Source organism: Nerophis ophidion, linkage group LG28, assembly GCF_033978795.1.
Source record: "Nerophis ophidion isolate RoL-2023_Sa linkage group LG28, RoL_Noph_v1.0, whole genome shotgun sequence".
Taxonomy (NCBI): domain Eukaryota; kingdom Metazoa; phylum Chordata; class Actinopteri; order Syngnathiformes; family Syngnathidae; genus Nerophis; species Nerophis ophidion.
In genome coordinates this window covers 24,924,689-24,938,974 of record NC_084638.1, presented here as the reverse complement: position 1 = coordinate 24,938,974, position 14,286 = coordinate 24,924,689, and the positions used below count along the sequence as shown (strand labels likewise).

Below are 14,286 nucleotides of genomic sequence, written 5' to 3'. Positions count from 1 at the left end.
TCACTGGATCGGTTCGCAGCCGAGTGTGAAGCGACTGGGATGAGAATCAGCACCTCCAAGTCTGAGTCACCCGGAAAAAGGTGGAGTGCCATCTCCGGGTTGGGGAGGAGACCCTGCCCCAAGTGGAGGAGTTCAAGTACCATGGAGTCTTGGTCACGAGTGAGGGAAGAGTGGATGGTGAGGTCGACAGGTGGATATGCGCGGCGTCTTCAGTAATGCGGACGCTGTATCGATTGTGGTGAAGGAGCTGAGCCGGAAGGCAAAGTCCTCAATTTACCGGTCGATCTACGTTCTCATCCTCACCTATGGTCATGAGCTTTGGGTTATGACCGAAAGGATAAGATCACGGGTACAAACGGCCCAAATGAGTTTCCTCCGCCGTGTGGCGGGGCTCTCCCTTAGAGATAGAGTGAGAAGCTCTGCCATCCGGGAGGAATCAAAGTAAAGCCGCTGCTCCTCCACATTGAGAGGAGCCAGATGAGGTGGTTAGGGCATCTGGTCAGGATGCCACCCGAACGCCTCCCTAGGGAGGTGTTTCGGGCACGTCCGACTGGTAGGAGGCCACGGGGAAGACTCTGGACACGTTGGGAAGACTGTCTCCCGGCTGGCCTGGGAACGCCTCGGGATCTCCCGGGAGGAACTGGATGAAGTGGCTGGGAGAGGGAAGTCTGACTTTTCTGCTTAGGCTGCTGCCCCCGCGACTGGACCTCGGATAAGCGGAAAAAGATGGATGGATGGATGGATGTAGATAAATGTATATGTATGTGTATGTAAATGTGTGTATATACATGTATATGTGTGTATGTATATATATATATATATATATATATATATATATATATATATATGGGCTTCACGGTGGCAGAGGGGTTAGTGCGTCTGCCTCACAATACGAAGTTCCTGCAGTCCTGGGTTCAAATCCAGGCTCGGGATCTTTCTGTGTGGAGTTTGCATGTTCTCCCCGTGAATGCGTGGGTTCCCTCCGGGTACTCCGGCTTCCTCCCACTTCCAAAGACATGCACCTGGGGATAGGTTGATTGGCAACACTATATTGGCCCTAGTGTGTGAATGTGAGTGTGAATGTTGTCTGTCTATCTGTGTTGGCCCTGCGATGAGGTGGCGACTTGTCCAGGGTGTACCCTGCCTTCCGCCCGATTGTAGCTGAGATAGGCGCCAACGACCCCGAAAGGGAATAAGCGGTAGAAAATGGATATATACATATATATATATATATATATATATATATATATATATATACAGTGGGGCAAAAAAGTATTTAGTCAGCCAGCGATTGGGCAAGTTCTCCCACTTAAAACAATGACCGAGGTCTGTAATTTTCATCATAGGTACACTTCAACTGTGAGAGACAGAATGTGAAAAAAAATCCAGGAATTCACATTGTAGGAATTTTAAAGAATTTATTTGTAAATGATGGTGGAAAATAAGTATTTGGTCAACCATTCAAAGCTCTCACTGATGGAAGGAGGTTTTGGCTCAAAATCTCACGATACATGGCCCCATTCATTCTTTCCTTAACACGGATCAATCGTCTTGTCCCCTTAGCGGAAAAAACAGCCCCAAAGCATGATGTTTCCACCCCCATGCTTCACAGTAGGTATGGTGTTCTTGGGATGCAACTCAGTATTCTTCTTCCTCCAAACATGAAGAGTTGAGTTTATACCAAAATGGATACATGGATGATACAGCAGCGGATTGGGAGAATGTCATTTGGTCAGATGAAACCAAAATAGAACTTTTTGGTAGAAACTCACCACGTCGGTGGCTGACTAAATACTTTTTTGCCCCACTGTATATATTTATATATGTGTGTATATATATATACATATATAAATATATATATATATAGGTATTTTTTTTGTTTTTTTGCTGGATTGTGATGCAAACATTCGTTTGTCCAATTATATTTGGTATGTCATTAATGTGTTATATACCCCGCCTTCCGCCCGATTGGAGCTGAGATAGGCGCCAGCGACCCCAAAAGGTAATAAGCGGTAGAAATGGATGGATGGATTAATGTGTTATAATTCATTACCAGCCCCAAAGCCTCCCCAAACTTGTCCCTATTGTTTGTGCTACCTCGTGCTGCAAACATTTTTAATCAAACAATATTTTTCACGTTAACGTTTTAGAATTATTAATTTAGTTATTATCCATAACCAGCACCCTTCCCCCCCCCCCCCACCACCATTTTGTCAAAATCTCAACTTGGACTTGTATAGAATATTTTCATATAGTATTAAAAACTGTTTACAGTCTTTGAAAAATATATGTTATTATCTACAATTAGAGCCTTCAAAACATGAAATAACAGCCATTTAGTCACCATTTCAGTGGCCTTTAGTTAAGTTCTTCCGTAGATTACAGTACTCACTCATAGTCCGGAGCATCCTCCAAGCATCACCCGGCCACCACAACATGAACACTATGCGGAAATAACCAGACAATACATCTAAATGCGACAACAAATATCTATATTTCATATGCATAATTTAGCGTATTCTCCGGACTATATAGTGTGCTGGTATTTAAGTGACACCCAAAACATTTTAGACATGTTCGTTGTGAAATGAGTTATTTACGCATAAATATTTTGCAAATGTGCACTTACATACCTTATTTCCTGTAACGCGGCAGTAAAACGGCCGATTAAACAAAACAAATGTCATTGTCATGGACCCACTAGCTGCGCGAGCTAGCTCTCCAATCAGCTAAACGGACTGAATAACTCCACGGTGGCGTTTTGGCGAATTTACTGAGGATTTGTGAAACTGACACAATACAAAAATAATGCCATTGTAAGTTAATAATACAAACACAGGCGCTTGTAAAATTGTTAACATATTAGCTAATGATGTTAGCTTCCTTTCATTGCGATAATACGTACAAATATGCATGACAACACTCTTGCAGACCTCACACATGGGATGGTTTGTTAAGTAAGAGTTGTTTTAGTTATATTGTAAAACTTACAAACGTTGCTTAGAGTGATGGATGAAGAATCCATACGAGTAGAAACGCTACGGATGACTAGAAGACCCAATGGCATTCTAACTTCCTGGTTAAAGCTCAGTCCAAACAGAAGGGCAATAAAGTCATCTAAAAATGGCACCATGGCACAAACAATATCACACTTATTCAATGTCTGCTTTAAAAAAAAAACACCAACAAAATAAAACCTATTTGCATGATGCCCGTCAGCAAAGAAAAGTCCATAAATTAGCCGCACTGTTTTTTTAAGCCACGGGGATCAAAGTGTAGGGGAAAAAAAGTATGGCTTAAAGTCTGCAATGTTAATATTTGCTTCCATGTCCCTTGGCAATAAGGTGCTTTTGGTAGCCATCCACAAGCTTCTGCTTACATTTTTTGACCACTCTTCTTGACAAAATTGGTGCAGTTCAGCTAAATGTGTTGGTTTCTGACATGGACTTGTTTCTTCAGCATTGTCCACATGTTTAAGTCAGGACTTTGGAAGGCCATTGTAGCCTGATTTAGCCATTGTTTTGCCACTTTTGACGTCACTGTCCTGTTGGAACACCCAACTGCGCCCGAGACCTAATTTCCGGGTGGAATCCTCCTTTTTCATTGTCCCATGTACTCTCTGTAAAGCAGCAGTTCTATTGGCAGCAAAACAGGCCCAGAGCATAATACTACCACCACCATGCTTGACAGTAGTAATGGTGTTCCTGGGATTTAAGGCCTCACCTTTTCTCCTCTAAACATATTGCTGGGTATTGTGAGAAGTTGTGGCCTGCTGCAAAACATCAAATAGTTTTCTCCTTCGCTGTATACTTTGAGTGTGGGGACAAAAGTCTCCAATATTGTCCACACCTGTCTCCATCTAAACACAGCAGCGTCTCTTAAACACACGGCAGGAAGTGAGGGAAAATGAGCTTAAACCAAGCGCTTGGCTCCGTTTACTCCGAGGGGAAATCTCCGCAGCAAAGTCGGTGTCGTTGGTCCGCCATGATTATCAAGCCAAACACCGCTAGACTTCCACTTGCCCAAAATGCAATAATAAACAACGGCTTTTTTGGTCATTAAAGAAATAAACAGTGTTACTAACCGTCAGTGAGTAACTTCCTTCTTAATAAATGGAAGCATTATGTCTGAACTGAACACTTATAAGATACTAAGAGTTGTACTATCTGTTTGAGACCCCTGTAGTGTCACTATGATAGAGTGTAGTGTCACTATGATAGATAGTGTAGTGTCACTATGATAGATAGTGTAGTGTCACTATGATAGATAGTGTAGTGTCACTATGATAGATAGTGTAGTGTCACTATGATAGATAGTGTAGTGTCACTATGATAGATAGTGTAGTGTCACTATGATAGATAGTGTAGTGTCACTATGATGGAGTGTAGTGTCACTATGATAGAGTGTAGTGTCACTATGATAGAGTGTAGTGTCACTATGATGGAGTGTAGTGTCACTATGATAGAGTGTAGTGTCACTATGATAGTGTAGTGTCACTATGATAGTGTAGTGTCACTATGATAGAGTGTAGTGTCACTATGATAGAGTATATTGTCACTATGATAGAGTATATTGTCACTATGATAGAGTGTAGTGTCACTGATAGTGTAGTGTCACTATGATAGTGTATTGTCACTATGATGGAGTGTATTGTCACTATGATAGAGTGTATTGTCACTATGATAGAGTGTATTGTCTCTATGATAGAGTGTATTGTCTCTATGATAGAGTGTATTGTCACTATGATAGAGTGTAGTGTCACTATGATAGTGTATTGTCACTATGATAGTGTATTGTCACTATGATAGTGTAGTGTCACTATGATAGTGTAGTGTCACTATGATAGAGTGTAGTGTCACTAGGATAGAGTGTAGTGTCACTAGGATAGAGTGTAGTGTCACCATCATTAATTGTAGTGTCACGTCAAATATGTCATGATAATAAAGTGTAGTGTCACTATAGTAAAGTGTAATGTCACTATCATGAAGTGAAATGTCACTATCATAAAGTGTAGTGTCACTATCATAAAGTATGTCACTTTAATAAAGTGTAGTGTCACTATCACAATGTATAGTGTCACTATCATAAAGTATGTTATTATAATAAAGTGTAGTGTCACTATCACAATGTATAGTGTCACTGTAATAAAGTGTAGTGTCACTATCACAATGTATAGTGTCACTATCGTAAAGTGTAGTGTCACTATCATAAAGTATGTCACTATAATAAAGTGTAGTGTCTATCACAATGTATAGTGTCACTATCACAAAGTGTAATGTCACTATCATAAAATGTAGTGTCACTATCACAAAGTGTTACGTCACCATCATAAAGAGAATTGTCACTATAATAAAGTGTAGTGTCACTATAATAAAGTGTAGTGTCACTATCACAATGTATAGTGTCACTACCACAAAGTGTAATGTCACTATCATAAAATGTAGTGTCACTATCACAAAGTGTAACGTCACCATCATAAAGAGAATTGTCACTATAATAAAGTGTAGTGCCAACTGTCACAAAGTGTTATGTCTCTATCACAAAGTGTAATGTCTCCATAAAGTGTAGTGCCACTATCACAAAGTGTAATGTCACCATCATAAAGTGTAGTGTCACTATCATAAAGTGTAGTGTCACTATCATAAAGTATGTCACTATAATAAAGTGTAGTGTCTATCACAATGTATAGTGTCACTATCACAAAGTGTAATGTCACTATCATAAAGTGTAGTGTCACTATCACAAAGTGTAACGTCACCATCATAAAGAGAATTGTCAATATCATAAAGTGTAGTGTCACTATCACAAAGTGTAGTGCCAACTATCACAAAGTGTAATGTCTCCATCATAAAGTGTAGTGTCACTATCATAAAGTATGTCACTTTAATAAAGTGTAGTGTCACTATCACAATGTATAGTGTCACTATCACATTGTATAGTGTCACTATCATAAAGTATGTCATTATAATAAAGTGTAGTGTCACTATCACAATGTATAGTGTCACTGTAATAAAGTGTAGTGTCACCATCACAATGTATAGTGTCACTATCGTAAAGTGTAGTGTCACTATCATAAAGTATGTCATTATAATAAAGTGTAGTGTCACTATCACAATGTATAGTGTCACTGTAATAAAGTGTAGTGTCACCATCACAATGTATAGTGTCACTATCGTAAAGTGTAGTGTCACTATCATAAAGTATGTCATTATAATAAAGTGTAGTGTCACTATCACAATGTATAGTGTCACTGTAATAAAGTGTAGTGTCACCATCACAATGTATAGTGTCACTATCGTAAAGTGTAGTGTCACTATCATAAAGTATGTCATTATAATAAAGTGTAGTGTCACTATCACAATGTATAGTGTCACTGTAATAAAGTGTAGTGTCACTATCGTAAAGTGTAGTGTCACTATCATAAAGTATGTCACTATAATAAAGTGTAGTGTCCATCACAATGTATAGTGTCACTATCACAAAGTGTAATGTCACTATCATAAAATGTAGTGTCACTATCACAAAGTGTTACGTCACCATCATAAAGAGAATTGTCACTATAATAAAGTGTAGTGTCACTATAATAAAGTGTAGTGTCACTATCACAATGTATAGTGTCACTATCACAAAGTGTAATGTCACTATCATAAAATGTAGTGTCACTATCACAAAGTGTAACGTCACCATCATAAAGAGAATTGTTACTATAATAAAGTGTAGTGTCACTATCACAAAGTGTAGTGCCAACTGTCACAAAGTGTTATGTCTCTATCACAAAGTGTAATGTCTCCATCATAAAGTGTAGTGCTACTATCACAAAGTGTAATGTCACCATCATAAAGTGTAGTGTCACTATCATAAAGTGTAGTGTCACTATCATAAAGTATGTCATTATAATAAAGTGTAGTGTCTATCACAATGTATAGTGTCACTATCACAAAGTGTAATGTCACTATCATAAAGTGTAGTGTCACTATCACAAAGTGTAACGTCACCATCATAAAGAGAATTGTCACTATCATAAAGTGTAGTGTCACTATCACAAAGTGTAGTGCCAACTATCACAAAGTGTAATGTCTCCATCATAAAGTGTAGTGTCACTATCATAAAGTATGTCACTTTAATAAAGTGTAGTGTCACTATCACAATGTATAGTGTCACTATCATAAAGTATGTCATTATAATAAAGTGTAGTGTCACTATCACAATGTATAGTGTCACTGTAATAAAGTGTAGTGTCACCATCACAATGTATAGTGTCACTATCGTAAAGTGTAGTGTCACTATCATAAAGTATGTCATTATAATAAAGTGTAGTGTCACTATCACAATGTATAGTGTCACTGTAATAAAGTGTAGTGTCACTATCACAATGTATAGTGTCACTATTGTAAAGTGTAGTGTCACTATCATAAAGTATGTCACTATAATAAAGTGTAGTGTCTATCACAATGTATAGTGTCACTATCACAAAGTGTAATGTCACTATCATAAAATGTAGTGTCACTATCACAAAGTGTTACGTCACCATCATAAAGAGAATTGTCACTATAATAAAGTGTAGTGTCACTATAATAAAGTGTAGTGTCACTATCACAATGTATAGTGTCACTATCACAAAGTGTAATGTCACTATCATAAAATGTAGTGTCACTATCACAAAGTGTAACGTCACCATCATAAAGAGAATTGTCACTATAATAAAGTGTAGTGTCACTATCACAAAGTGTAGTGCCAACTGTCACAAAGTGTTATGTCTCTATCACAAAGTGTAATGTCTCCATCATAAAGTGTAGTGCCACTATCACAAAGTGTAATGTCACCATCATAAAGTGTAGTGTCACTATCATAAAGTGTAGTGTCACTATCATAAAGTATGTCACTATAATAAAGTGTAGTGTCTATCACAATGTATAGTGTCACTATCACAAAGTGTAATGTCACTATCATAAAGTGTAGTGTCACTATCACAAAGTGTAACGTCACCATCATAAAGAGAATTGTCACTATCATAAAGTGTAGTGTCACTATCACAAAGTGTAGTGCCAACTATCACAAAGTGTAATGTCTCCATCATAAAGTGTAGTGTCACTATCATAAAGTATGTCACTTTAATAAAGTGTAGTGTCACTATCACAATGTATAGTGTCACTATCATAAAGTATGTCATTATAATAAAGTGTAGTGTCACTATCACAATGTATAGTGTCACTGTAATAAAGTGTAGTGTCACCATCACAATGTATAGTGTCACTATCGTAAAGTGTAGTGTCACTATCATAAAGTATGTCATTATAATAAAGTGTAGTGTCACTATCACAATGTATAGTGTCACTGTAATAAAGTGTAGTGTCACTATCACAATGTATAGTGTCACTATCGTAAAGTGTAGTGTCACTATCATAAAGTATGTCACTATAATAAAGTGTAGTGTCTATCACAATGTATAGTGTCACTATCACAAAGTGTAATGTCACTATCATAAAATGTAGTGTCACTATCACAAAGTGTTACGTCACCATCATAAAGAGAATTGTCACTATAATAAAGTGTAGTGTCACTATAATAAAGTGTAGTGTCACTATCACAATGTATAGTGTCACTATCACAAAGTGTAATGTCACTATCATAAAATGTAGTGTCACTATCACAAAGTGTAACGTCACCATCATAAAGAGAATTGTCACTATAATAAAGTGTAGTGTCACTATCACAAAGTGTAGTGCCAACTGTCACAAAGTGTTATGTCTCTATCACAAAGTGTAATGTCTCCATCATAAAGTGTAGTGCCACTATCACAAAGTGTAATGTCACCATCATAAAGTGTAGTGTCACTATCATAAAGTGTAGTGTCACTATCATAAAGTATGTCACTATAATAAAGTGTAGTGTCTATCACAATGTATAGTGTCACTATCACAAAGTGTAATGTCACTATCATAAAGTGTAGTGTCACTATCACAAAGTGTAACGTCACCATCATAAAGAGAATTGTCACTATCACAAAGTGTAATGTCTCCATCATAAAGTGTAGTGTCACTATCACAGTGTGGAGTCATACCAAAGACTATAAAATTGGAAGCCATTACCTCCCTGCTTGGCACTCAGCATCAAGGGTTGGAATTTGGGGTTAAATCGCCAAAAATGATTCCCGGGCGCGGCCACCCCTGCTGCTCACTGCTCCCCTCACCTCCCAGAGGGTGACCAAGGGTGATGGGTCAAATGTAGAGAATAATTTTACCACACCTAGTGTGCGCGTGTGTGTGTGTGTGTGTGTGTGTGTGTGTGTGTGTGTGTGTGTGTGTGTGTGTGTGTGTGTGTGTGTGTGTGTGTGTGTGTGTGTGTGTGTGACAATCACTGCTACTTTAACTTTAACTTTAGTGTCACTATCATAAGGTGTAATGTCACCATCATAAAGTGTAATTTCACTATCATAAAGTTTAGTATCACTATCAAAGTGTAGTGTCACTATCATTAAGTGTAGTGTCACTATCATTAAGTGTAGTGTCACTATCATAAAGTTTAGTGTCACCATCATAAAGTTTGGTGTCACTATCAAAGCTTAGTGTAACCATCACAAAAGTGTAGTGTTACTGTCATAAAGTGTAGTGTTACTACCACAAAGTGTAGTTTCACCATCATAAAGTTAGTTTCACCATCATAAAGTTAGTGTCACCATCATAAAGTGTAGTGTCACTGTCACAAAGTGTAGTTTCACCATCATAAAGTTTAGTGTCACAATCAAAAAAGTGTAGTGTCACTATCACAAAGTTTAATGTCACTATCATAACGTGTAGTTTAACTATCATAAAGTGTAGTGTCACTTTATCACCCAACGGTATCCAAGACCCAACATCTGGGCTGATAATTTTAGCTTGTCCTGAAGGATTTGGAGGTAATCCTCCTTTTTCATTGTCCCATTTAAAGCACCAGTTCCATTGGCAGCAAAACTGGCCCACAGCATAATACTACCACCACCATTCTTGACGGTGGGCCTGGTGTTCCTGGGATTAAAGGCCTCTCTATTTCTCCTCCAAACATATTGTTGCGTATTGTGGCCAAACAGCTCCATTTGTGTTTCATCTGACATCACATGGACAAAGATCCGACCTTCTGGAGGAAAGTTGTGTGGACAGAATTATGTTCCTTACAAGTGTATGTAAACTTTTGATGGCGACTGTATGTTGGTGCCGGACAATGTCTCATGTGACTGAGCAAAACTGGCCTTCTCTAAAGCACGCGTTTGTCTTCTCGTGTCCCGCAGACGTCGCTGATGAACATCTTGTCCACCTGCGGGAGGAAGAACCACCACCCTTGTGCATAAAAGAGGAAGAAGAGGTACCACAGCCCCTGAACATTAAAGAGGAAGTGGAGGAACACGGCATCAGTCAGGAGGGAGAGCATATTGAAGGACGGGCGGAGTCCCCAGCGACTGGTGTCCCTGTGAAGGGTGAAGATGATGAGGTCAAAGGTGAAAGTGAGGAGAAGAGAGAGGCGGAGCCTCCAACTCAACACATGACAACAGAAGCTGATGGAGACCACTGTGGAGGATCACAAGCAGACAAGATCTCAGCTCCACCATCAGATAGTGAGGACACAACCTCACACTCTTCTAAAACTGATAGTGAGGACACGTCTTACTCTCCTGACACTGATGATGAAGACTCTAAAGATGACAAGACATGGGACCCGGACAGCCCTCCCTGGAAATGTCCTCACTGTGACAAAAGTTTTGGCCTCAAAAAGTCCCTAAACAGACACATGAAAAATCACACCGGAGAGAAACCGTTCCCGTGCTCGGCGTGCAGTCAAGTATTCAGCGTAAAAGCAGACCTGATTAAACACGCCATAATACACACTCAAGAGAAACCTTCTTCTTGTTCATTGTGCGGCGTACTTTTCACAAGGACCGAAAGTTTGAAAAGACATATGAGAAGGCACCCTGGAGTGAAACTATTTGTCTGTTCGGTGTGTGGGAAGGACTTTCCTAGAAAGAACAGTTTGAACAAGCACATGACAACACACATGGCAGAAAAACCTTTTTCCTGCGAAACCTGCGGCATGCGTTTTTCAAGGAAGGACAGTTTGAAAGACCACACAAAGAAACACACCGGGGAAAAACTTTTTTCCTGCTCAACCTGTGGCTTATGTTATTCTCGGAGGAACCAATTGAAAGAGCACACCAGAACGCACACTGGAGAAAAACCTTATTCCTGCGCAACCTGCGGCATGCGTTTTTCAAGGAAGGATCGTTTGACAGATCACACGAGGAAACACACTGGGGAAAAACCTTTTTCCTGCTCAACCTGCGGCTTATGTTTTACCAGGAGTGACCGACTGAAATTGCACACCAGAACGCACACTGGAGAAAAACCTTTTTCCTGTTCTGTGTGTGATGCCAAATTCAACCGAGGGGATTATTTGAAAATCCACATGAGAATGCACACCGGAGAAAAACCATTCTCCTGTACAACCTGTGGTCTGTGTTTTGCAATGAAGAGCAATTTGAGGTCTCACACGAGAATACACACTGGGGGGAAAGTGCTGAGTTGCAGTGTGTGTGACGAAAGATTCTATCACCAGTACCAACTCAACAAACACCAGTGTGCTGGCAGTAAAATAGAAAAGCGCTCCGCGGACCTCAACCAGGATCCGGATGCTGATCAGGACCAACACCGAAATGTGATCACTTGTTCCTTAACCAATTTCTGACATGTCCTGGCACTGATATTCAACCAGACTTTAGTTTTATTTTGTTATGACGCAAACTACCTTCCTGACAATCAAACAAAGTTCCCTTTAGTGACTTTTCACCTCAATAGCAAACTTGAAAATATGTAAAATAGTCTGAAGTTGATCAGAGGTTCTGCCTTCAAAAGCCGGCACAACCTGCTTTTCCGGGTCAGAACGTAGTCTTCTGTTCAAGTACACTACCCCTTCGTTTCCGAATTTCCAGCTGTGCGCCTCGTCTCACCCCGCCTTTACTCTGCTTCCCTGACTGCCTCTTGGATCTCGACCTCTCGCTTGGACACGGACTTTCTTCGCCCTGCTTTAGCCCCTTCACGACTTCCTTCCTGCTCACGGACCTCCCAAACTCTGCCTTGTCCCTCCTGATCTTCCGCCCCTCGCTCAACACTACTGGTAACACTCAACAGCTAATCTCCACACTTATATATATATATATATATATTTACATATATATACATGTATATATGTATATTTATATATACATAATGTATATATGTATATAAAATACAATGCCTGTCCTGGGCATGAAGTTAAAGTGCATCCGGCAGTGGAGGCTCCTCTATGGGGTCTTGGGGCACTAGGAGGTTAACCCCTTTACTACTGTTACCCCAGGTGGCCCTTGGAAAAGGCCTAGTACCTGACTGCCCCTTAGCCAGGGATGCGGTGAAGACCTCAACGGCGGAGCAGGCGAAAGGCGGTAGATGTATGAACCACCATACAACCTTATGGAGTGTCACAACGGCTGGGATGGCGGATGAAGGCTGCAGAAGAAAAGGGTCCCCCGTCGCCTTGGACTCCATGCCACTGGACCCTGACCCGGGATCATGTGGTGACTGTGTGCACACCAGTGTCCCCACGTCAAACAAAGTCCCACACAGGCATCTTCCATAAAGGGATACCCGCCTACCAGGAGGACCGTCATACTCACTTCAAGTGACCACCGATGATGGTATATAATACATCATAAAGTTTAATACTATGCCCCCTTGTGGTCTGTGCTGTCTACTCCCCCCTCCACCCCCACCCCTGTACACAATACTTTTTTTGTGATAGACATTTTTGTTTGTACTAGCAATTTTAAACCAGTGCTGTATCCTTTTCATGTGACCTTGTAGAATAAAATATCTGTTTTTTCATAAATAATGCTCTGAATCTTTGAGACGGTCAACAAAAAAACAAGTCTATTTTTTTAATTGGTCAATTGGTTCACTTGTCTCTGATTGGCAATCTGGGCACCCCAGTTCCAAGTTGCCAGTCAGGCTCCTTTTTATGCCAGCCCTGTCCTTTGGTCAGTGCTGGATCGTTGCTTGCCCTTGCTTCCTGATCGTTGTTTCGCTTGCGCCTGTATTGGCAGGTTTCCCGTGCACTCCCCAGCTGCACCGTTTCTACCTTGCTTTTCACGTAGAGTAAAGTGAACCACTGAACATAACAACATGAATGTACAGTATTTACCTTGGAGACTGGCCTTCCACGGTTTTGTCCCTCCAGCTGCTTCTTAGTCATACATATGTCAGCAGCTTTTACATACTTACATGGATAAATGTTTGCCTTTTAAACGTCTGTTCTTTCAGGATAAGAAAACTTGTAATGTTGTATTCGTAAGTCTTGGGTAAGATGATCAAAGTGTTATTCGACAATCAAACACTGTTGTTATGCTAATTGCCATTGTATTATTAAATGATCAATTAAATTAATGTCATGGCACAGCATGTGTATGTATGTATGTATGTATTTATGTATGTGTAAATACAAACCCCTTTTCCATATGAGTTGGGAAGTTGTGTTAAATGTAAATATAAACGGAATACAATGATTTGCAAATCCTTTTCAACCCATATTCAGTTGAATGCACTACAAAGACAAGATATTTGATGTTCAAACTCATAAACTTTTATTTATTTTTTTGCAAATAATAATTAACTTAGAATTTCATAGCTGCAACACGTGCCAAAGTAGTTGGGAAAGGGCATGTTCACCACTGTGTTACATCACCTTTTCTTTTAACAACACTCAATAAACGTTTGGGAACTGAGGAAACTAATTGTTGAAGCTTTGAAAGTGGAATTCTTTACCATTCTTGTTTTATGTATAGCTTCAGTCCGGGGGTCTCTGCTGCCGTATTTTACGCTTCATAATGCGCCACACATTTTCCATGGGAGACAGGTCTGGACTGCAGGCGGGCCAGGAAAGTACCCGCACTCTTTTACTACGAAGCCACGCTGTTGTAACACGTGGCTGTCACGCCTGTAAGATTATGTTTTGGTTTTTGCCATGTTTGGTTTTTTGGACATTTAGGTCTGTCTTGGCACCATTAGTTTTCACCTGTCATGTCACGTGCCTGTCCTCAGCCTCACACCTGTTTTCACTAATCATCAAAGCTATTATTTAAGTCATTCTTTTTCAGTCTTTGTCCTGGCATCTTCACACACCTTAATGATAAATGATAAATGGGTTGTACTTGTATAGCGCTTTTCTACCTTCAAGGTACTCAAAGCGCTTTGACACTACTTCCACATTTACCCATTCACACACACATTC

At 39.9% G+C, this 14,286-nt stretch overlaps 1 protein-coding gene across 1 annotated transcript in view; it reads left to right on the top strand.

The window, feature by feature from the left end:
- Positions 1–13,776, top strand: part of LOC133544988 (zinc finger protein OZF-like) — a 17,844-nt gene extending 4,068 nt beyond the window's left edge. The window contains exon 2 of the mRNA XM_061890262.1: positions 10,265–13,776. Within this exon, the coding sequence (XP_061746246.1) occupies positions 10,265–11,712 (1,448 nt within the window). The 3' untranslated portion in view covers positions 11,713–13,776. The remainder of the gene's footprint in view (positions 1–10,264) is intronic.
- Positions 13,777–14,286: the final 510 nt, after the last annotated feature.